General features: G+C 50.7%; 1 protein-coding gene across 3 annotated transcripts in view; it reads left to right on the top strand.

The window, feature by feature from the left end:
• The window catches only part of SIL1 (SIL1 nucleotide exchange factor), a 99,888-nt gene that overhangs the window by 25,083 nt on the left and 52,047 nt on the right, over positions 1-22,758 (top strand). For all 3 annotated transcript variants that reach the window (XM_048320115.1, XM_048320114.1, XM_048320113.1), the window contains exon 3: positions 165-300. In XM_048320115.1, the coding sequence (XP_048176072.1) occupies positions 165-300 (136 nt within the window). The remainder of the gene's footprint in view (positions 1-164; positions 301-22,758) is intronic.

Raw genomic sequence — 22,758 nt, forward strand, 5'->3', positions numbered from 1 at the left:
GTTTAACCTTTAATATACTTTAAATCTAAATTTAACCATGTGGAAAGAATCTCGGATGTCAAAAAAAAAAAATCTGCTGGCGAGGGAAAAAATTTTGTATTCTCAGCCAGCACTAAATTACCCAGATGCAATTGCTAATGAGCTGAATCTCTTCTCTCCAAAAGGAGTTTGCCCTTACGAAAATAGAAGAGAGCGACATAAAAGATGACAGTGGGAACGAGCCGGTGACAGAGGATGACGCTGATCCTGAAGACCTGGAAGTGTTTTACCCCACAGATCAGTGGCAAACCCTGCGCCCAGGTAACTGCTGCTGGCTAATTATAGCATCCCTCTGGAACCCCACCTGTCAGCACTGACAGGAGCCGTGCAGACTCTCCAACACCTGCTTGTTCCCATGACAATGTGTGCTTTTGCTGATGTTCAGATAAAGACAGGAGGACTCGGTGACCCCGCGCAGGGACTGGAGGCCAAGGGCAAAGCGTCCCACAAGGGGAGCAGTTGCTCAAGTGCTTTCAGGTCACTGGGGCAGGAGGAGTGGGCTGCCAGCTCTGTAGTGGGTGGGGGGCTGTCTCTCACTGGCTCCACAGCCCTTTTTCTCTTCATTTGTCAAGGGATGGGTTTTATAACATTTGCTGGCACGTGGATTCCCAGGTCTGCTGTGCTCCGGTGTGGAGCTGCTCAATGGCAAGCTGATTAGGAGCTGTCACTGGAGCACTGCACAGCTTTTTAACAATGGGCTTTCTGTTCCTTGGCTGTTTGAAAGCCAGCTTTTATTTCTATCTGTGCAAACCACAAAAAAATCTCTTCCTTTTCTTTGGGTTGGTGTCTTTCATTAGACGTGCCTGGGACTTTGTGGTGAGAGGAGCCCAGTGGAGCGGCTTGGCCTCTGTGTGCTGGGAAGGCTCTGGAGGGGCCAAACCCATTCAAACACACACAGATGCATGTGTGCATACATATTTCAACAATTAGCCTGTCTCTGGGGTCCTGGATGAGCTGTTTAATCCACTTGTGCCTTGGTGTCCTCCTGTATATGCAGGTGTAATACCTTCCCACCTCACAAGGGTGAACTAAGTAGTAATTAATTTTTGTAAAGTGCTCTGAATTTAAGAGCTTTATCCTGTGCTTGGTGTTATCATTGAATGAATAAGTATGGGTTCCATTTGTCTTGCAATTTCTGCCAGATATAGCGGAATGACTTTTCCAAATGTACATCTTTGTATAACATAAATGGCTACAAAAGCCCCTACGTTCCACAGAGCCGCAGTATATACTTACATTCCATTTCTGTACCATTATGTATGGCAGGCGTGTGGTGTCCCTGCTCATTATTCAGCCTGGCAGCTCCCCACCAGCTTTGTTGGAGCAGAACATGTACATTCTTGCAATCATCAGAAACCTCATTGCAGGGTTTGTTCACAAGCACCTTCGCCACTGCCCAGGTGCCTTATTCCGCTTCATTTCTGTAGGTATTCCATGTTGGGCACATGCAGTGAAGGGCTTGGGGAAGTGGGGAGCTTCTCAGTCTTCACAGAGGAGAGCGATTGTGGTTACTCTTGTAGAGACTGAAGCGGTGTCCTGCCTCATGCTCTAACTGCTGCAGATCCCAGCGTTGGGGACATGGCACAAAGAGCAGCCTGCTTTGGTTTCTGTCTCCTGGGGGCTCCTCTGAAGTCAAATCTCTGTGGGCTGGCACTCACACTTTCAGCACGTGTGTTACCCAAGGCTGGGGACCCCCAAGGATGAGCCCATCCCTGCAGCCCCTGGCCTCGATGCTTTCCCAGTTGTGAGCATAGCTCAGTGCTGGGCAGGGAGCTGAGCCTGGCACGAGGGAAGCTGCTGATATGGCTGCACAAGGATGCACCCTTTGGCCCTTCAGCAGAGCCCTGCACCTTGGCAGTGTGTCTAATCCACTGGTTCTGCATCTTCCCGTGTTTTCCGATGTGGTTGCACTCACTGGCAGCCCAGCAGAGCCTGGCTGGGCTGGCTGGGCTGTGCTCAGGAGTTTGCCTTCTGCTGCCCATCTCTCCAGGACACCCCCACTCCCTCTCCCGTTGTATCCGTGTGGCAAACTGGGCCAGTCTCTCTGGGGGAAGCAAATGTTTTAAATAAATTTGGATTTCAGTCCTGAGCATGGGGAGGGAGCTTGGAGTTGCGTTTCCTCCGTCTCCCTCCTGCTTCAACTTGTTCTGTTGTGAGCTCACGCAGGATTTTTGTGCTTCTCTACAATGGTGCAGCATCTCATCTTTTATAGATGTATTCCCAGTTTTCCTCTGCTGAGTTTCTAGTTCCCTGTTGCTAATTGCATCAATCCACATTTCCGCCGAGACTGCAGCAGTGTCATCAACCTGTAACCTGTCAAATCCCCCCCCAATTCAATTGTTATTGTATCTGTAACGCTTTGGGCGCTTGTTCCTCGCTGTCTACAGTGTGAGCTGGATTTTGATCAAGTGCTTTCTTGCACTTTGAGCACACTTCAAGCTGCTGGAGGTAGCTGGATGCAGACAGAGAGATACAGTTGCCCTAAGAGCTGTGCCGCCTGTAATCTGGAAGCAAGATCAGTTGTCTCTTCTGCCAGGCAGCCGGAGCTGACGGCTCTGGAAAGGTTGGTGAAACTTCCCAAAGTCCTTTAACACTTTGTTAGGCATTGCTTCTTTCTCACTTGGCACTAAATAATGCACCAGGTGCAGCGGGCTCAGCCCGATGGGAGACGTGTGCCTCGGAAAGGCTTCCAGCACCTCTGCTACTGGACTGTTCTGGCATCATCTGGGGGGCTTTTCCTTCTGTCCGTGGTTGGAGTCCGCAGGAACCTGCAGGTTTTTTGGGGTTTAGTGAGTGGGATTGCAGTGTCCTCTGAATGAAGGTTCACACCCCTGCTCAGACTCCTCGTGGCCAGGTAACTGCTCCACCGCAGCCACAGAATTTGTTTGAAGTTGTGCTTCCTCTGCTGTCTCTTTCCTTTCAGAATACACTTTCTCCAGGTGATAGTACCCTTGGGAGCTGGGACCTCTCTGGAGAAAGCTGGCAGAGGTGACTTGCTTTTGTTGCTGTGTGCATTAACCTCTGCCAGGCTCGTGGAGGTGAGTCTGTCTGCACACAGAAGCACCTGCTGCCTCTCAAGGTGATCCTACCTGACGGTTGTGGCAACCAGAAGCTGATCCTCAGTCCTTGGGATGGCACAGATGAATGGAAGTGTTCAAAAAAGGTGTAGATGTGGTGCTTAGGGACATGGCAGTGCTGGGTTAATGGTTGGACTTGACCTGAGAGGTCTTTTCTAACCTTCCATGATTCTGTGGTGGTTTTTTCCATCAATTTGACAGTTTTCTTGGAGGTTCTGTGTATAACAGCATTTCCTTCACCTTTCTGGTGTCCTCAAATCTGCCGTGCAGCATCCCAGAGTACACAAGTGTTTGTTTCCTGGGAATTACCTACTTTTGTTATTTGGGCACCAAATTTCCCAGTATTTTGTTTAGTGATCCTGATGATGATTGAAGGTTGGATTGCTCTGTTCATCTAGTCCTATCACTGAGCAGCAGATTTTCCACCCAGCATTACGGTGGGAAATTTTCCACTCAGCAGTGGCTCCTCTGGGAAGGCTTTGCTGTGAAGATTCAGAAAAAGGATACAAGAGGCAAGGGTTTAATTGGGAAAGGAAAAGAGGGTTAATTACCCCCCAGCAGTGGTGAGTGGAGAGCTGGAGCTGCACAGGGCCTCTGCTCTGCCCACCCCTGTGGCAGCAGCACTTTCTTGCTCCCTGATGTGGCAGAAAGCCTCTGGCAGGTTTTCCAGCTGACAGTTGGGAGTTAATGAGTCCAGTTTCCAATCCAGATGGACAAGTGAGAACCTCCACTGCCCAAAAGATCAACATATTTACAGTTTGCTCTGCAGACAGCCAGCAGTGGGGCAGAGAGGCTGCCTTTGCTCCAGAGCAGCTCCTTGCAGACTGGAGAGATGGAGCAAAGCCTGGCACTGGCGACTGGCATGGTGCAGCATGGATTTCTCTGGGATTTGGATGGAATGTCTCAGGGCAGAGCAGGGAGCTTGGCTGGCCTGCACCTTCAGCCATGGTTAAAGCTCTGCAGGCAGAGCTGAACCTGCAGTGACTCCCCAGTGTTTGTGCTGCCCAGGGTCATTTTCCGAAGTGCCCGATTTTATCACATTAGAAACTAAGGAGCCATAGCTGCTGCTGTTGATCAGGCTGCCAGAGTGAAGCTGATGTGAACGTGCTGTTGGTGCTGCTTCTGCAAAGATGAAACGGTCTTATGTTCAGTGGGGAGCCAGGGATAGCATTGCTTGGCATTTAAATATCCATGGCTGCAGCTTCCAAGGATCCTCAGGCTATCTTTGCTGATCCTACTTGTCACGGGCCTTCTCCCGTCTCATTTGCTGCACAAACAAGGTTTCACACCTATGGAAACACAGTTCTCAAGGCAGCCACGTTGGTGTTTCCAGAGGCTGCTGTGAAGGACTTGCTTTGGTTTTGGAAAGAACAGGATGGGGAATAACTCGGTCCAGTCTCATTGCCAGTCTCTCTCTTCCAGGAGATTTCGGTGGCCAAATGAGCCAGCGCTGCTTTAAGCTGAGAAGAGGTTTGAAAAGCTGGGAGAGAGAGGAAGAAGGCAGGAACAATGCCTTTGCCTCAGGAGTCCTGTGCCTGGCCTGTCTCACAGCCCGTGGTGGGGCTGTGGTGGCTGCTGAGGGTCCCCTCCCACCTTGTCTGTGGGTATCTTGCTCCTGCTGCTCACTGGGATGTCCTGAGCTGCAGCAGCTCTTGCTAATTGCTTTGCTGAATTAATGACTGTCCAAACCATTGGCTTCTCGCTGACCTGGACCTGACTCAGACAGTGGTGGACAGGTCTCTGAAATATTTCTGGCAGCATGGTCAAGAGAGGGCTGTGAAATGCAGGGTGAAACCACCAGGGTATGCTCGTTTTTGCAGAGTTTGATGTGTCTAATCCAGGAAATAGGAGCCTCATCAGATCAGCACAGATTTGCATGTAGAGGGAAGGCAAACGGAATTTTAAAAACCTTATCTATACTAGATGAAATGCTTCTTACTAGATGAAATGCTTCTTCTACGGGTTTCTTTATAAAATGACTTGTTACTGATGTGCAGAGGGGAAAAATCTCGACTGTGGAGTTGTTATGATTTTGTCTGGCCAGCAACAGGAGAGCTGGAGGGTGATTCCAGCAGGTAGGAAAGGCCTGGCTGACTTGAGAGCAAATCTTCAGTGCTTGGAAGCTGAGTTATGGTCTCTGGTAGCTCTCCCTCTGCTTGTTTTCAATCTGACCTCTTGCACAGGAGGCTTTTCATATCCTAAATGTATCTTGTGCCCGTCCTTTTTAATGCCAGCTGCCTTCATGGGCTCCTCTCTCAGCTTCCTCACCCTCGTGGGCTTTCCTTTGCCTCTCACCTCCACATCACAGGAAGCACAGAGTCCCTGTCTCTGGCTTGTGCCTAATTCCAAGTCCATGGCAGAAGTGCCAGGGCCGAAGCCCCAGGTGCAGCTCCTGCCTCGGGTGTGGGGCAGTGCCAGGCAGATGTGTCACACCAAGCATGTCCTCTGCCTTGGTCCTGGGCTGGGTGAGAGGGATAGTGGTGTTTCCCTGCCTGCTGTTGGTAAAAGGACAGGGCTGGGGCTCAGGAGATGCTCGGACAGGGAGCAGGCAGGTGGTTCCCAGCCCTCTGCTCGAGCAGGGAGTGTTTGAAGGATGCCAGCTCTGGACAGGGCGACACTGCACGAGTGTCCTTCCCCGTGCCTCAGCCGAGGGCAGTGCTGTTCCCCAGGGCAGCCCCCTCACAGGAGTGGGAGGGACACCGAGGTGCCACTCACTAGGACACCTCGACTGTGGCCAGGTACAGTCCCACCCACAGGCTTGTTCCCTGTGTTTTCTATCTGCTTTTCCTTCACCTGGGAGGTTTGGCAGTCAGTGTTTTCCCAGCACATCCATGAGGGTATTGGTTTCAGTGTTTCTGTAATGAATTGGTTTTCCCCCCAAATGCAGGTAAAACTTGTCTTCGGTCATTTCCAGAAGCTCCAGGATCCCAGCAGCACCGGTGTGGTGAGAAAAAGCCCTACACGTACTGCTTGGGTTGCTCCGGTTTAGGAGCAAAGTGGGGTTGGGGTGAGTTTTTGGGGTGGGTTTTTGGCATGTCAGGTCAGTCCTGTCCCTTACTGGCCGTGAGGTTACTGGTTTCATTAAACAAACTGGTTACAAAAGTCTTTTGCAGTGACGCTCGTTCTGCCAAAAACTAATTGTGCTTCTGAGCAGCCAGAATAAGTCTGCAGCTTCTGTAACCCACAGCCACGGGCTAGGCTGTGGGGCATTGCCAAAACAAGGGTGCAGTGCTGTGTGTTCATGAGCCGAGCCATGACTGCCGCTAGTGGTTTGTGGAATTCCGAGCTCTGCAGGGTATTCCAGGTGATCTGGAGTGGTCATAAACCAGGGGATGAGGTGCTGAGAATCAAGCAGTGGTTTCAGTGCAACAGGAGGAGGTTAAGCTGCAGCTTTCAGAATCATTTCAGACTTAGCTTTAATGATGCTCAGGCTGGTGCTGGTACAGTAGCAGTAGACATCAGCAGTAGGAATCATTCCCGTGGTTAAATTTACATTGTTTGGTGGGGGAAAAGTGCTTTGAAAGAAGAGAGATTGTTTCCTAGAGAAGACATCTCTCATTCCTTCCTTTTATCTCCTCCCTGCCAAGCTGGGGATGCTGTGAGCGTGTGAGCTGCTGAGAGGTGCTTAAATGTGTGCTGGGTGATGAGGAATCTCTTGCTCTGGTTTTTATGTGCAAGCAGGCTGTATTTTCTGCTATAACTCAAATAACCTTCGCACGGCTGTTTAGAAGGATGAACCTCATTAAAGAAGAGGTATTTAATAACAGGCCTATTTTTATCTCTGTCTTTATCTAACAGTCTGCACATTTATTTCAAGCTTGTAACAGTGCTTTGGAAGAAAAATGTTTTCCCTCCTCTAAAATGTTTTGGCAGTGCCTCCAGCCTTGGTTATCTTGGATTTCCAATTTGGCTATCATCCCTCGTCCTTCCAAAGCCAGCAAGCCACACCAGGCCCACGGCTCTGACAGTTTCCTTGGGTATTATGGGAATGTGGTTTCAAAACGTGGGACTTGGGTGCCAGGGTCACTGAAACAGTTCCAAAGGTTTGATCAAATATAATCACAGCAACTCCCTCAGGCTTCAAATGTGTGATCTTGTGTGGGACAAGCATTCCAGGCATTGCAGTGTTTGCTGCAGGATATGATTGACCACATGCTCTGGGAGAGGTTGGCAGCTCTGGGGGTCAGACATTCCTGCAGAGTTTTTTTTTTTTTTTTTTTCCCTCAATTTGCAACTTTATTCTGTAATTTCATAAATTAAACCCTGACCCATAGATATCTTGCAGACACTGTGTTTTCAGCCCACTCTCCTGTTTTGCTGTCATTTGCTGGTGGTGATGGAGGCAGCTGCCCCAGCCCTGAGGGGATGCACCATCTTTCCAGCTCCTTCCACATCCATCCCTTTGGCAGTGCTGGCTCTGTATTCAGACTCCCTGCCCTGATTGAAGGTTTCCTGGAATGGAAGTGCCTGGCAGCCCGTGGCCAGGATCACCATTTCTGAGCCCTTTTCCCAGGATACACGTGGCCATATGCTCCAGGAGCTGCTGGATTTGGGCCCTGGGATGTGTGTGGCATTTGTTACAAAAGAACTTGGCTCTGGAAGCTAATCTCTGTTTTTTCCTTCCTGTTCAGTCTGGATCATGTACATTGCTAAACCATGGTTTAGCAGCATTATCTTTTTCCATAATTAGGGAGTATTTTCCATGGTCTTGCTCAGGCCCTTCCTCCCTGCAGTTTCCCCCATGGACTAAGGCCTGACTTACTGAAACTTCCACAAAACTGATTCTGGGTGGCCAAGGACAAGGTCAGAGGGATTCCAGGCAGTCAGCACAGTCAGATGGCTCCTGTGAGGAATATTTCCCCTGGTCCTTCACAGCTCATGCCTGCAAATTGTGCTCTTACTCAGATGGGGCTCCAGCTTTTTTTTCCTAAGTAAGTTACTCAATTTTTCGTACATTTATTTACAGGGTCACACAAGCAACAGGTCTGCATTTTCCACAGATCCTTCCAGAGCCATATGCTGTGCCTGCTCCATTCTGGTGTGAAAGCACCTTGCTCCTCTGAGGAAAACTCCGAATATCCATCCAGCTGTCTTGATTGAGCGAGACATTTTCTCTGAACCCTGCCCTCTGTTCATTTTAGAATCTGCAGGGAATTTGGGACATAAATTAAAAAGCTATTTGATGTTCCTTGAGGTCTAGAAGCTGGTTTTGCATTTGCTCTTACTTGAACGCACACTGAGACAAATGGCTCTGCTTTACTGAAGCTGCTTCCTTTAGCATCCTGAGGAAGCTTCCGAGTTAAAAAATAAATATGGCTCTGTTCTTCCAGCCCTGCTTTACCAGCAAAAGCTTGGGAAAGAAATGTAATCTCCTTGGGTCTGTCCTGATGTTCTGTAGAACTAATTCCCATTTATTGGAAGAACTCTTCCACGCTAGATTCACGTTTAATTTTTTATTACGTGTTTACATTTTGGAAGGAGTAAATGTGGTGGTGTTGGAAATTCTAATGAGGGATAACATTTCTGATTCAAAAGATCTTTCTTCAGTCCAGAGATTCTTTTTCCTCTCTCCTGATTTTTCTGCCTGCTCCTTAAGACTGCAGGAAGTTTTGCTTGGGTCATTCACTTGCAACAGGATGTTATCTGAATACAGAGTTAATGTATGCAGCCTGTCTCTTGGAATTGCTGCTGTTCTGCTGCTGGAAAGCTCCCAGGGTTGCAAAGCCCTTGCAAGTGGCAATAACAGCAATGTGCCTGTGATCCTGCAAAGTGAGAGAAGGAACATGGAGCTGCAAGTCTCTCCCATCACTGCAGGGTGTGAATAAATAGCTCTAATCAACAATTTACATGTTAGCCCCAGACCAGGTTTTATTTTTAGGATGTGTCATTCAGCCCAAGTGAAATCTCTGCATTTCGGGCTGGTGCTGTTTCTAAAAGCACCTCTAAGTGATCACCAAGGCTGTATTTTAAGCTGCATTTGCATTTTGATAGAATCTGCTGCTTTTCTTATCTGAAACAAAGCCCACCTGATCTTCATTAATTACACTATCATTCTACCTGCTAACCAGGGTGCTACTAATTACAGTTATCTCCCTGTTCTCCACCAGATAGTACACAAAAAATTGTTATCCCTGGCTGTATCTGGATTAGCTGGAGCTGTAAGGAGGTGGCACATGGTGATGGGTTTTACAGGTGTAGTGAAGGTATTTATAGACTGTCTGAGGTAAAGCTGGAGGAGTGGCTGCTGTCCTGTTGGCTGTGCTGCTCTTCCAAGACACCTCCATGGCAAAACATACAGAAAACATTGTTTAAACATAGAAAAATCTGGTTACTGCAGGGTCACTGGAGCAGGTCAACTCCATGTGAGAGGTGGTGGAGTCCTGGGAGACATTCCAGGTGTTCAGACCCTCCTGAACACAGGCCTAGGGCTGGAGGTGACACTGCTTGAGCAGGGGTTGATCCCAGAGGTGTTTCCAGCCTCAGCTATCAGGGACTGTCTGGCAGTGCCTTTTTAAAGACAGAAGATCTCATGGTGGCTTCACAGAGAGCTGCAAACCCTGGTGGTGGTGCTGACTGCTCCCCCACTAATATCAGCTGCAGTCTGAACGGGGCAAACACAGAAAGGGGCAGCAGAAAGTGATGTCTGAGCTGCTGGGGAGTTGTGGGTCCAGAGGGCTGGAGCCAGGAGCCAGAGGCTGCAGAGAAGGCACCCTGTGGGAGCAGAGCCTTCACTGGAAGAGATGTCAAGAGGCTTTTCACTTGACTCCTGTTTCATCATCTTTCCACACACTGATCTCTTCAGATGCTCTCTAAACCTTTGGATTACTTTCTGAAGGGGAAAGGACTTGTCCTGGAGGAGGAGCAGAGCCAGGCTGCCCAGGAGAGCTTGTACCTGTCAGCTGGCAAGAGAGGAGGAGACCCAGGGCTCCTCCAGAGCAGGCTGTGGTCAGAGGTGTGAACACTGGATGAGGAGATGTACACACCCTCCTCCATCCACTGCAAGCGTCCTCAGGTCAGACACCTGCACTGCCTGTTTGTACTGTTTGCTATACCTGATACACTTCCATATGTGAGTTTGGGGGTTTTTGTTGTCTTTTTTTTTTTATCCTGAAGAGGACTAGAGATGGTTCATGTGATTTCTTCTGTGTCCTCTGCAGTGCAGGTGATGCAGACAGGGATGGGGCAATAGCACCTTTCCACTTGTCAAGTTTCCATCCACACCCAAGGCGCTGCCTGAAGCTCAAAGGTGATTTTCTTGCAGGTTTAGGACTAGTACACCGACAGGGAGAACAAGAAGCTCAGTGGAGACCATGCTCAAGAAAGATTGTATCCATGGTCTAACAGCTAAATCTGGAGCCATGGAAGCGCACACTGCAGTGGTACTGGAGCTGGGAATGCTGAATGGGGAGGTTTCCTGCAGCTCTGGCACGAGGAACCAGGGGTCCTCTGGTTCTCCCTGAGGGCCTCTGGTGCTCTGTGGTCCTCCATGAGGGCCTCTGGTTCTCCATGTTTCTCCACAAGGGTGTCCTGATGCCTGGCACAGAGCTTGCTGTGACAGCAGGCAGGAGTTTGCTGCTGGGGCTGCTCTGCTGGCAGGGCCGTGGTGTTCCCAGGAGGGCAGGGCAGGGATGCTCGGCCCTGCTCGCCGTGCTCCTGTCCCAGCAGGTCCCTGTGCGTGAAGGCACCATCCTACAACAGCTGCTCCTCCTCTGCATCACTTCCAGGGACAAAACTCCCGTCCTGCTGCGTGGCAGGGAGCCAGCCTTGAGGAGCCAGCACAGAGGGGACAGGCTGGGCAGCACTGGTTTAATCGTTTATCCCTGCTCGTGCCACTGAAGCTGTGTGCTGGGTGGAGATGTGTGTGTTTGGGGCAGGGCTGGCCCGGCCATTCGCTTGTCAGGGTTTGCAACACTGGCAGCTGGGGAGAAAAGTGTTATTAAGTGTAATGTGGCACCTTGGATACGGAAGCATGGGGAGACAATAACTACAGCCTTCTGTAATGCCATTTTATCATGTCACTCTTCAGAATTTATTGAGAGTTAGTTGCAGCCATGCCTGCAGCTTCCCGTGCTTGAATCAGTAAATCGTGTTCATTATCTCTGGCGCTCGCTTTGACCTGCTGTGTTTTGCAAGGGAGGAGACACTGGAGGCGTGGGGACACCCCGGTGCTGTCTTTGCCAGCCGTTTCCTTGGTGCAAATCCAGCTTCTCTGGGGTTTGCTGTGACAGCCCAGGCAGTGCTCGGCTGCGTGGATGGACCCCAAGTGTGACGTGGTGGTTGATGAGAGCGCTGAGGGACTCAGGCACCGAGGACCTGCCAAAACCACCACGGTTCCACGGGGAACAGGGAAGGAGCTGGGCGAGGAGGGATGCCATGGGCACCTTGGAGCACATTGGCACATTTGTCACCCCACTGGGGGACCACTCCAGCATCGGGGCAGTCTTGGACGTGCTGAGGATGCTGGAGGTGGCAAAGGGTTCATAAGAGCTTCCTGAACTGCAGGCAGGGAGTTGCCACACCCCTGTTTGGTGTCCCCTTGCTGTGGCTGTCCCCATGGGTTGGCTGTTGGCAGCTCGCTCCTGAGAATGGCACCAGCATTTTCAAGTGAAAACGCAAATGAAACTGTGCTCTTTTCTCCCACTTTTTGTCAGGACAAATCCCAGCAGCAGCATGTTTGTGTACCTTCACTCCCATCCTCAGCATCTCAGTCCAGGATGGAGGAAAACAAGTTCAAGCCCAACCCTCTGATAATTTATTATGTTCCTTGTGCTTAAGGGCAAAATTTAAGTTGCCAAAAGCAGATGTTTGCATGCTCTTTTTTTAGCTCTCAAAGTACTTTCTGTGTGCTTGATTGATGGACGTCCCTGTTACATTAATAGCTGGGCTTTGCAGAAAGCTGTTATTACCAGGAGAATCTGGTGTGGGTTTCAGTTTTTCTTCTTGCATTGAAAATCCATTATTAATCCTGAAACCCTAACAAATGTCTTTTCGAGGAAAAAAAAAAAGGCTTCAGTTCAGGCATTTTGCTTTGCTTTCTCAGGCTTCTTCTGAACTGTCTTCACTGAGGTGCTTTTAAAATCAATATTACAAGCGTTCTTTATATTTTACTGGGTGGTTGAGGGTTTCTGCATCTTGCTATTGATTTCTGATTGTACAGCAGGACATTTAGGTGCACACAGGTTGCTCTGTGATGGGTAACTTCATATGTGTCTTCCTAATCATCACTGAGTTGGCTTTCTGCATGTTCCCTCTTGCTGGATGCTGCTGCTGATCCTGGAAGGCACCAGGAGAGCTCTGAGGGCAATCCTGAGACACCAAACTTGTGACCATTCATTTAATTTGGGTTTGGTTTTCAGTCAGACACAGGGGTCATGTGAGGCTTGTGAGGTCTCCTCTTTTGTGTTGTCTTTGCAGAGTTTGTCTGCCCTGGCTTCTCAGGCAGCTTCGTGTTTTGCATCGTAGGAGCATAACAAGTTGTCCTGGCTTTGTGTGGGGTGTTCATAATGCACCTTCAGCTTCGAGCACTGACCTTGTCCCTTGGGTCAGCTCTGCTGGCAGATCTCAGCATTTCCGAGGTGCAGAGCCATTGCATCCCAGAATGGTTTGGGTTGGAAGGGGCCTCAAAGCTCATCCAATTCCAATCCCCTGCCATGGGCAGGGACACCTTCCACTGTCCCAGGCTGCTCCAAGCCTTGTCCAGCCTGGCCTTGGACACTTCCAGGGGCAGCCACAGCTGCTCTGGGCACCCTCCCAGGGAACAATTCCTTCCCAATATCCCATCCCTGCCCTCTGGCAGTGGGAAGCCATTCCCTGTGTCCTGTCCCTCCAGGCCCTTGTAAAAGTCCAAGTCTCAATGAAGTAATACAGAAGCACAGACTGCATTTGTAGCTGCTGTAAAGTTGGATTTACAGCCAGAGGCTCTTGGAGCACATCAGCACTGATGGCACAATCTGTGTGAGAGCTTGTTGGCACCAGAGGAGCCTGTGAGGAGTGGCACGACTGTGGCCAGCACGGGTGCTCCAGAGTGCTTCCATGGCTCCAGGTGGGCTGTACCAGGGGAAGAGCTCTGTGTGTGCACACTCCTTCCCAGCCCTCCCTGCGCTGGCACGGCTCCACGGCTGCCAGGGGCTTTGGCTGTACCGACAGGCACTCTGCAGTGGTCTGGGTGCACACAATCTCTGCTGGCTGGATTGGGCAGATTGCTCAGCAGCCTTACCCTGAACAGGGCCCTGGACCTTCAGACATGGAGGCTGCACTTGGCTTCTAAGGAATTGGTTGTTGTGGTTTGTCCATCTGTGCTGGGGACCAGAGCGAAGAGCTGGCAGAGGAGCCGGGCCCGTGTCCCCGGGAGCAGCAGGACAGGGTGGTGGGAGCCGCTGGCACAGGGCACGGCAGCCCAGCCCGCCCTGCCGAGCCGGGAAGGGACGGGGCTGGCGTGCATAACAATGGGCAGGCTCTGACCTTGCCGCTGGAACTCACTTAGCAATTCTGTTGATGTTCTGGAAACGAAAATATAATTCAGGCCACCTTCTCCTCCAAGCTGACCCTGAGAATCTGGGAGAAGAGCTACGGAATAATTAGGGGCCTTTTTTTTTCTTTTCTTTTTGCTAGAGTTACTGCTCAGTGTTGAACTGTGCTCTAAAGTGTCATTAGTTCCCTTGAACTTACTGGTCTGAGTGTACTTTGCATGAATATAATTACGTAAATTGCAGTCTCATTAATCACCGGGGGCTGCAGTGCATCCCTGTCGAGCTGTTTTGTGGGTGGCTTGGCTGGGGGGAACCCCTGGCCAGGGATGGAGGCTGTGGCTGGAGCACTCTCCCTCTGCTCCAGTGCCTGGTTTAGTTGTGCTCTGTGTGTGTCTCACCCTGTAGGATCTGGAGCGTTTGCCAGCACTGCCATGATTTCAGGGAGCAGCCTTGCTGCGGAGGAGGAGGAGAAAAGGGAAAGGTGGGTTTGTCCCAAGGGAGTTTTGCTGGACCACATCCCTGCTGCCAGCGCTCTGATTTGGGTCTGTGGGGTCCCAAAGTGCAGAGCCCAGACTCGTGGCTTTGCAGTGAATACCCAGAGCCCGAGCTCTGGTGCAGGGCCTGCTGCAGGGCTGTTTGATGATGCTGTGGCTCTGTCTCTGTGGCAGAGCCCTCAGCCTTCCTGGCAATGTAAATTCTCCTGGCTGCGTGCTAAAATTACACTGAGTTATTGATTTATCTTTGAGAGGATTTCCTTCCCGAGGGACATTTCTGGCTGTTGTAGTGATTTAGTTCTTCTGCAAGTGCAGAATCCGTAGCAGAGCAGAGCCACCCTCCTGCCCTCGAGTCTGCAGCTCAGGGTCGCGCTCCCTCAGGCTTCCTCTGCAAGCTGATTTCTGTTCCGAGGCTGGGACAAGGTTACACGGCTGTTATTTCCCTCTAACGACTGCGAGTAAAAGGGCATTTTCAGCTTTTCACTGCAGAAGCTGCAAGTCTGGGACAAGCCTTTGTGCCATGGCACCAGCACTATCTTGGGCATGTCTCAAACCCAGCTCCAAGGCTGGCACGTGGGATGTGTGAAGTCATGCCAGCGTTAATACACTTGGGCTCCTGGGAATGTTTTAGTGCCTCAAAGTGGAGTGTGATGGGAGCAGGATCATGCTAACACTTCTTTCCTAAAGCTGCAGGGTACAGTCTCTCTTTTCCTTGCTTTCTACTGACTCACCATGGAGCATCTCTAAAAACCAGGCCAGGCAAGTTCCAGCTGGTGGTCCTGAGGAGGCAAAGCCAGTCCTCTTCTTCTACCACCAGTTTTCTCCCCTTGGCCCTGAAATCCCACCCCACTAGTTGTGGCTCAGCTGGTGAGCACTATCAGTAGAAGGAGCTGACCCTTCAGGACATGGCCAAATGTTTCACCTACTGCGTGGCTGGAAAATGCCCAGCTCTGTGTCCTTGGGTGCCATTTGAAGTTCGTCCCTGTGGGTTCCTGTATCTAACCCCACAGTGGATTTGGCAGTGATCTCAGCTGCACACTGATAAAATGTGAGGCTGCTCATGCATGTGGTGTTATAAAACAGCATCCACCAATTAGGCCCAGGGAGAACGTCAATTTATTTTCCTGCAAACCAAGTGTGGCACAGCTCCTTCCTTTCTCAGTGATCTATCTGTGAGATAAAACACGTCCTTAGTGTCTATCTTAAATACTGCAGTGTTGACAAGTTCTCTTGACAGAAATTAGGCTAATGTCCCTTACGGCTGCGTTAGCTGTAGAAACAAGGCTTTAAATTGAAGCTTCGCAAAGCACTATTCCAACGCGCTCTCCAAGGCATCTTCTTATTCCAGCTTTTATTATCCAAATTTGTTCTCACTCTCGCTTGGCAGCGGGGCTGGCAGGCGGCTCTTTCTGATCCATGCCGCTCGTCTCGCAGCCAGGCGGGTCGGATCAGGCACCTCCCAGGGCTCAGCTGGGGAATGTGGGCCAAGCGTCTGCGGACCCGGGTGCCCTTGGCGCTGGGGGATGCTCCGGGCTCGGGGAGACACCGGTGCCGGGCTGTGGCTGCGGCCATGGGTGAGAGGAGCCAGCTGACACACATCGAGCAGAGATGGGATGCAAGGCAATAAACTGCACGCCCTGCCAGCAGCACAGCGTGTCCTGAAACGCTCCCGGTGGGAGCTGGAGCTGGGAGAAGGGAGTTTGTGTTGTATGTGTCTTATCTTTTCAGTTTCAGCACTGGCTGAGTTACAGACTCAGAAGTGAGGGACAGGAAGAGAGAATGCTGAGACCTGGTCATGAACACCCCTTCTTGAGCTTCCCAGCCTTCCCCTGGAAAAGAGTTTCCTTTTTTGCTCCTTTACTCTCCTCAAATGGCACAGTCTTAGCCTTCAACTCCTCGTTTCCAACCACAGATCAACCATGGCCAGTTTAGACCTCCTGATTCTCACACTGGTGTTGGTCCTGATGGATTATCTCTCCCTATTGTGTCAATTTCTGTGCCTCCACATTGCCAGGTTCTTTGGTGGCCATCTCATGAGTCCCCGAGAGAGGAGGAGAGGCTCTCTGAGAGTGACAGATGGGAGAGACACGACAGTTGATGATGTTCTGGAGGTGCTAATCTCCATCATAGTAAAGAAGCCAGTGGTGCCTCTCTCAAAAAGCTATTAGATGCCTAAAATTCCACAAAATTAATATCATCCTCAGCTCCTTTTGTCAGGTTCTCAATTCTCCTGGTCACCTGCCTTGTCCTTCTTTGCCTATGTCCTGCATTGATCTTATCTGAACCTTCAGCCTTCAGCATCCCAGGTGGGCTTTTTGGAGTAACAAATAGACCTGAGGGATGACAATTATTGAATGGATTGTAGCATTGTCTTGGGGATAAATAATGTAGTGAGCTGGAGAGGGATTAAAAATGGCTTTTGTAAATAAGCTTCTCACGGATGTTGACTTGGGGACCTGGTGAGACAAAGGTCGCTGCAGTGTCTCTGCAGCCAGGTGTGCCATCTGAGAGATGAGATATCAGAGTGCAGCTGGATACCTTTGGTCTCTCTGTTTCTTCTGCTCGGACCTTTGTGGGATTAAACTCTCTAAACTGCTTCAGTTCACAGACTTCAAGCCCAGTATCAGAAGAAAAAATAAATCAAGTGCCTCGTATTGAATCCTGAGCACATGGCTGCTGCTGTACCCAGGGCTGTGGTAACGTGCTGCAGTGCCTGGCTTGAAGCTGGGGAGAAGGGTTTGCTGAGAGAGTGAAAACATGCTGTGCCCACTTTACAGAAGGGCAACCCTTCTTCTTCCCTCCCTGTGGTTATTCTTTTCCTGGCGTGTTTGCTGCTGTTGCACTGCAAGGGAGGTGGGAGGGCAGAGCCCTTGTTGCAAGGAGCTCTTCGCCGCAGGAAGCGTTTCCCTATTGGAGCAGCAGCAGCAGATGCATCAACAGATGCTGCAGCAGGGCCTGCATCAGAGGCACTGTATTTCCCTCATGAGCCCTCCTGTCACCCCTTCCTTCCCTGAGATCCCTCCTCCCCAGGCACCTCGCTGGCCTCTGCCTTCGCTTCCATCACTTCGAGACTTCCCAGGAGGTGCCAGGCACCTCGTGGGAGGGACGTGTGTGCCCCGTGTGTGACAGCCGCCCCTCCCGTCCTCGTGCTTCCCCTGCCACGAGAGGGGTGAGCTTTGGTGTGTGTTCAGCAGGCAGCTGGCTCGGCTCTGGGCACGAGGCTGGGCTACGTGTGCCATCATCATCGCCTTGGCTGCCAGCGAGGGTGGGCGGGAGTCACACGGACCCGCTCTGGCACTGCCAGCCAGGGTCCTGCCTGTCCCCAGGGGCTCACCTGCCCCTCCCTCCCTCCTTCCCTCCCTCTGTCCTGCTGCAGGAGCCGGAGGCGAAGCCAAGAGGATTTGGCAGGCGGCGTGAGGAGCGAGCCCAGCCCTCATGGGCTGCCACCGGTTTGATAACAGCGTTCAGAGCGCTCGGCACGAGCCGATCCGTTGGGAGAACGTAAATCCCAGTGCCACGGGGGAGCCCTGGCTCAGGGAAAAGTGGCAGTTGTGAGCACCGTCCAACCCAATGTCCAAACTGAACAGTGCTTTCACATCTCTAATCACGGGTTACTTAGTGGAGAGCCCCTTCCTTGTGAGGCTTTGTTGTCCTCTAGCTGTGGATTGAATCATGGGAGGAGGGGTTGGATGCTGGCATCATTTTAAAAATGTTTTCATTCTATTTGCTGAGGGGAACAAATTACAGAGAAGACCTCTCAGCACTGGGACAAAAGAGTGGCTCTAAAACCCCTTTCAGCCAAACAAATGTTTGAGCTGAAGGCCTGATGGATGGGGCTTAAAGACATGGTTATTGCAGCAAGGCTGGCATTAAAAATCACAGGGTGCCAGAAAGTTCTCCCAAGGGCTATTGTGGGGGTGTGACTCCCTGTAATCCTGGTTGTGAGGAGCCCTTAACACCTGAGTGCACCCAGTGAGCTCTGTGGCATCAGCCACAGGAGAGCAGCAGCACAGCAAGCACCAGTAGGTCACTTCTCTCTTGCTAAATGAGAAACTGGAATGGGATCAGCCCTTTTGGGGTGGCATCACTGCCCATGGTGGGGGGGTTGGAACTGGATGACTCTGAGGGTCCCAACCCAAACCATTCCATAATTCTTTCCCTGCCCCCTGTTCAAGTGGGGTTCAAGTCCAGCAGAAAGCAGTGCTGCTGCTTTGGGACCTGTGAGTGTGGGCAGGAACACACGTGGTGTTGGGATGTACCAGAACAAGGTGACTTTGGGGCTTTCCCAGGAAAGGCTTTGCTGCCAGCGGCAGTGCTGGGTGTTGAACAGGGGACAGATTCACCCTTGGCAAGCTTGAAAGCATTTCAGATGGCTTCTGTCCCTGCTCCACTGCAGCATGGAGCAAAATCAGTGTTGGAGAAGATGTCATACTTAGACATCCCCGTTTTGACAGGTCGATTTCCAGGATATTTATTAACATAGCTTGGAGTGTCACAGAAAGGTTTGTCAGATCAACCAACCAACTCAATTGTCTTACATGAGACTTCCTCGATTTTGTTGAGGTGCTTTTAACTGTTCATTCAGGCTCTGAACAATTCATCCCATCTGGGCCTTTCTGGGGGACCCTGTGCGAGCTGCTGCCACAAACTGGACGTCTGTGGCTTGGGAGCCAGGCCCTGCCTGCTCCGTGTGTGTCTGGATGCTCTGGGAGGCAGAAGGAAGCAGCAGTGCGAGTCATTTGCTCACGCTGTAAGGACAAAACTCCTCTCTTACGGTTCCTCTACAATCCCAGGAAGAGAAGGACATCTCTGTCCTTGTCAGCCCTCTATGCAGCAGGATCTTTGTCCTTGTCGGGGGCGGTGATCAGACAAAGCAGCAGCGACGAAACCAGGCTGGCACCACCAGGACTGGTCACTCACAGGCAGCATAGCTCCTTCAGCCCGAGCTGGGCAGTGCGTGGGACAGGTGGCACGATGGCACTGGGCATGGTGGATCACCCCAGGGCTTCATCCTGCATCCCATCCCCTGCAGAGGCTGCAAGCTCATGCTTAAGGGGCAGTTTATGAGCGTGGACAGCATACAGGGATTTTATAAAAGAGTTTTCTCTGTAATTATTTGCAGTAGGTAACAGAGGCCCTGCTGTTACTGGTGACCTGAGGAACCAAGAGGCAGTGACGAGGCTGGTGCTTCTGTGAGGAGATGCTGTGCTCAACAGGCAGCTGTGGCTTCCCAGCAGTACAGTGGGAATAAGAGCTGCACAGGGAGTCATCTGTAAAGCATTTCTTCAGCGTCACAGGAGTGTGTACTTGGAATGGGCACGCAGGTGTCTGAGCTTCCTCACTGCCACAGGTGGGGAGTGCTGGGGCTCTGGGGCAGCTGCTGGGGGAGCTTCCAGGCCTGGTGCTGTGAAACCTCTCCACCAGCTATCGGGAAGAGGTGGCATAGAACATGTTAATGACATTTTCCAGTGTCACTTAACTGGGAGGGGCAGGGAGTGCCAGACAGTGAACTAATGCAAAAGGCTGTAGCTGAGTGAAAAACGGACAGAAAGAAATAAAATGAGATTCAGGCTCTGGGCCTCTTCTTCCCATCAGTAATCCATCTCTTCCTTACCTGTGTCTGCTACACATCTTCCTTTTGTGTGTAAAATGTTCTGTTTTGAAGTAACAAGCAATCCAGAGAGTGGTAGGACTTGCCTTTGTAGGAAAGAAAGGGGAAAAAAAAGGAGGCAGGCTTTGCTGCTTCCTTGCTCAGCAGCTCTAACCAGAGAGTCTGGGCTCAGGGTGTGAGCTGAGCCCCCCAGACCTAGGCCTGGCTCCTCTGTTTCCCTCGGAGCACCCTGGTGCAGCCAGCGTGCCCTGGTGTGGGACATCCCATCCACCCAGGCACAGCTGGAGTCAGGCACGGTGTCCCCTGTGTGCCACCAGCATGTGATGCCCTCAGCCAGTTCCCCAGCACTGGCACTGGTGGCTCCTGGAGCTAGTGATGCAGCTGTGGGGAGCTCTGCTGCTCCCTGGGATTTGTGTCCTGGTAGATTTTAATCATTATTTTATTAAGGGAGAAGGTGCGGTGCCATCAGACAACTCATTGTGGATGCTCCGTCAATGTGATGATTCCAGTACTGCAGCACTGCCGGTGTGTTTTGCTAGAACATTCACATATTGATTCCAGATTCCTTTGTTGCCTGGACTAGACAGAAAGTCCCTTTACCCTCACTCCCTTCATGGAGAGAAACAAAGAGAAAAGGAAGGTAGATGTTATCTGAGAAAAGGAAGGTGAATGTTATCTGAGAAAAGGAAGGTAGGTGTTATCTGAGGCTCGCTCACATACCAAGGTAATTTTTGAGAGCTGCAGAGCCACTTACTGACTCATAGCTGGGGCTTATTTTCAAACCCTTGATAGATTTTTGAGCTCTTTTACAATGGCAAACAAGGATGCTCACTTGGGGATCTGCCTCAGCGAGCTGGATCACCTTTGTTCTGCTTGCACCAGCCTTCCCAGGGGACCTTCCTTTGCCATGGGGACAGAGTGGTGCTGCAGGGGGAGGGTCTCACGTCCCTCTCGGGCTCCTCTTGCTGGGCAGTCAATGGCTGGCAGCTCAGGGGTCCAAGGGGTGGGATGGGATGGGATGGGATGGGATGGGATGGGATGGGATGGGATGGGATGGGGAAGCCGCTGCCAGGAGCGCAGTGAATTATTTCACAAGCTCGGTGGGAGGTTTGCAGGTCAGTGTATGATGTACAACTTCCCTGGTTATGCTTGATGCCTGCCTGTTGCTGTGCAGGGAGTTGGGGCTCAGCCCTGTCACTGTGCTGAAACCCAAACCCACTGGTGGCCAGCAGGACACGGAATGATGCGCTGGAAAGGAGCCGGGCAGGATGAGTAAGACCCTTCTCCTTTAGTGAGGAAACACAGCTGGTCATTTGGTTGGTCTAGAAAAAGAGAGATGGGCTTCTCTGGATATCACTGCGAGCTGCATATTCCACACAGCAGCCCTCTGCTTTCAGTAATGTGTACAGCATGCCTGGTCCTCCCTCAGTTGTGAGCCTGGTGGAAGCATGTCCCGTTTTCCATTTGTTTATATATTTATCATCTTGTTTTTAGCCTCTGCAAAGCTTGATGTAAGCATATAGCCTGGGAAACGTACACAGAGCAGAGTAACAGATAGTTGTGATTTGGTTACAAGGCAATAATTTAAGTGGACAGGTTTAGCTGATAACATAAAGCACACGAGAGAAATCGCTTTGGTTTATAAATGTCAGCAGAGCCCCTGTGAGTGAGCTGCTGCCTGGTGCTGCTGCTCCAGCCAATATATTATAGGGAGATATAAACAGGTGTCTGAAAAAATCTGGCTGACCAAGATTAAAAGAATGGGGCTATAAATGAAAGTCTTCCTTGGCGTCTCTTTAAGCAACTTTATGGACAGAGCACATCCAGTAAAAGGAGTGCTAATGCTCGGAGGGAGCCTCAGGCACGTGGCAGCACCCAGGGGTGGGGAGGGTTTGTGGGGACAGCAGTGTCAGTCAGAGCTGGCATGGGAGACCAAAGCCTGTCCTGGTGCTTCTGCAGCTGATAAAGGGATTAAATCAAGAACAGGAATAACACCATCCCTGCAGTGTTGCCACAGGATCAGTGTCTCCTGCTTGGAAAATAAACGCTGTCGCTCTGCTTTGACATTTATTCCCAATAAAGACCTTGTCATTTGTGCAGTGACAAGGGTTTCTATCCTCCTTTACCTGTTGGACACTGTCTTTTTGGCTGTGAGGCAGCTGAGTGATTGAGGGGCAGGTGGGTGGCACATCCCCAGCAGGGGTACTGGGTGCTCCGCTCAGACCCTGGGGCTTTCTCTTGATCCGTCATCCCCAGGCGATGCAATAACACCTGCACAAACTGAGAGCAGGTTCAGATTGGATATTAGTGAGGAATTGCTCCCTGGGAGGGTGGGCAGGCCCTGGCACAGGGTGCCCAGAGAAGCTGTGGCTGCCCCTGGATCCCTGGCAGTGCCCAAGGCCACGCTGGACATTGGGGCTTGGAGCACCCTGGGATGGTGGAAGGTGTCCCTGCCCATAGCAGGGGGTGGCACTGGATGGGCTTTGAGGTTCCTTTCCACCCAAACCATCCTGTGATTCTGTGATTCTATGATTCTGTGAGTTTATTTTTAATTTATTTTAATTTATTTTAGTTGTGGTTAAAAAAATCCCAAGTGTGGGATATTTTTTAAGTGGTAAGGAGTACAAACCAGTTGTGAGGGTGGGAGTTTGCTGCTTCCCCCTCCACAGCTGTAGCCCTTCTGGCAGGTTGGTGGAGGGGATTTCACAGCTATTTCTACTCACTGGGTAGTTGATTTAGAGCTGGGAAATTAATTAGAATGGAAACTCTTCCTTCCCTTTATGAGGAGCAAGGGATGAGGTCTAGCAGCTGTAGGATTTGCAGCTCTCAGGGAAGTGGGACCATTCAGTAACACATCTATGCAGTGCCTACCTGTGGATACACATATTTTATTTGTCTAAGGTGTCAAGGAGAAAAAAATGTTACAAAATGGCTTAAATATAAACGTGTTTTTATATTTTTTTAATTGAGTTTCATTTCCCAAATGTAACTTAATGCAAACAATAAGTAAAAAATTAATTTCTCTCGGGAAAAAGCTATTAACAGAATGATTCTGTTTTAGCAGCATG

Source organism: Corvus hawaiiensis, chromosome 15 (assembly GCF_020740725.1).
Source record: "Corvus hawaiiensis isolate bCorHaw1 chromosome 15, bCorHaw1.pri.cur, whole genome shotgun sequence".
NCBI classification, from domain to species: domain Eukaryota; kingdom Metazoa; phylum Chordata; class Aves; order Passeriformes; family Corvidae; genus Corvus; species Corvus hawaiiensis.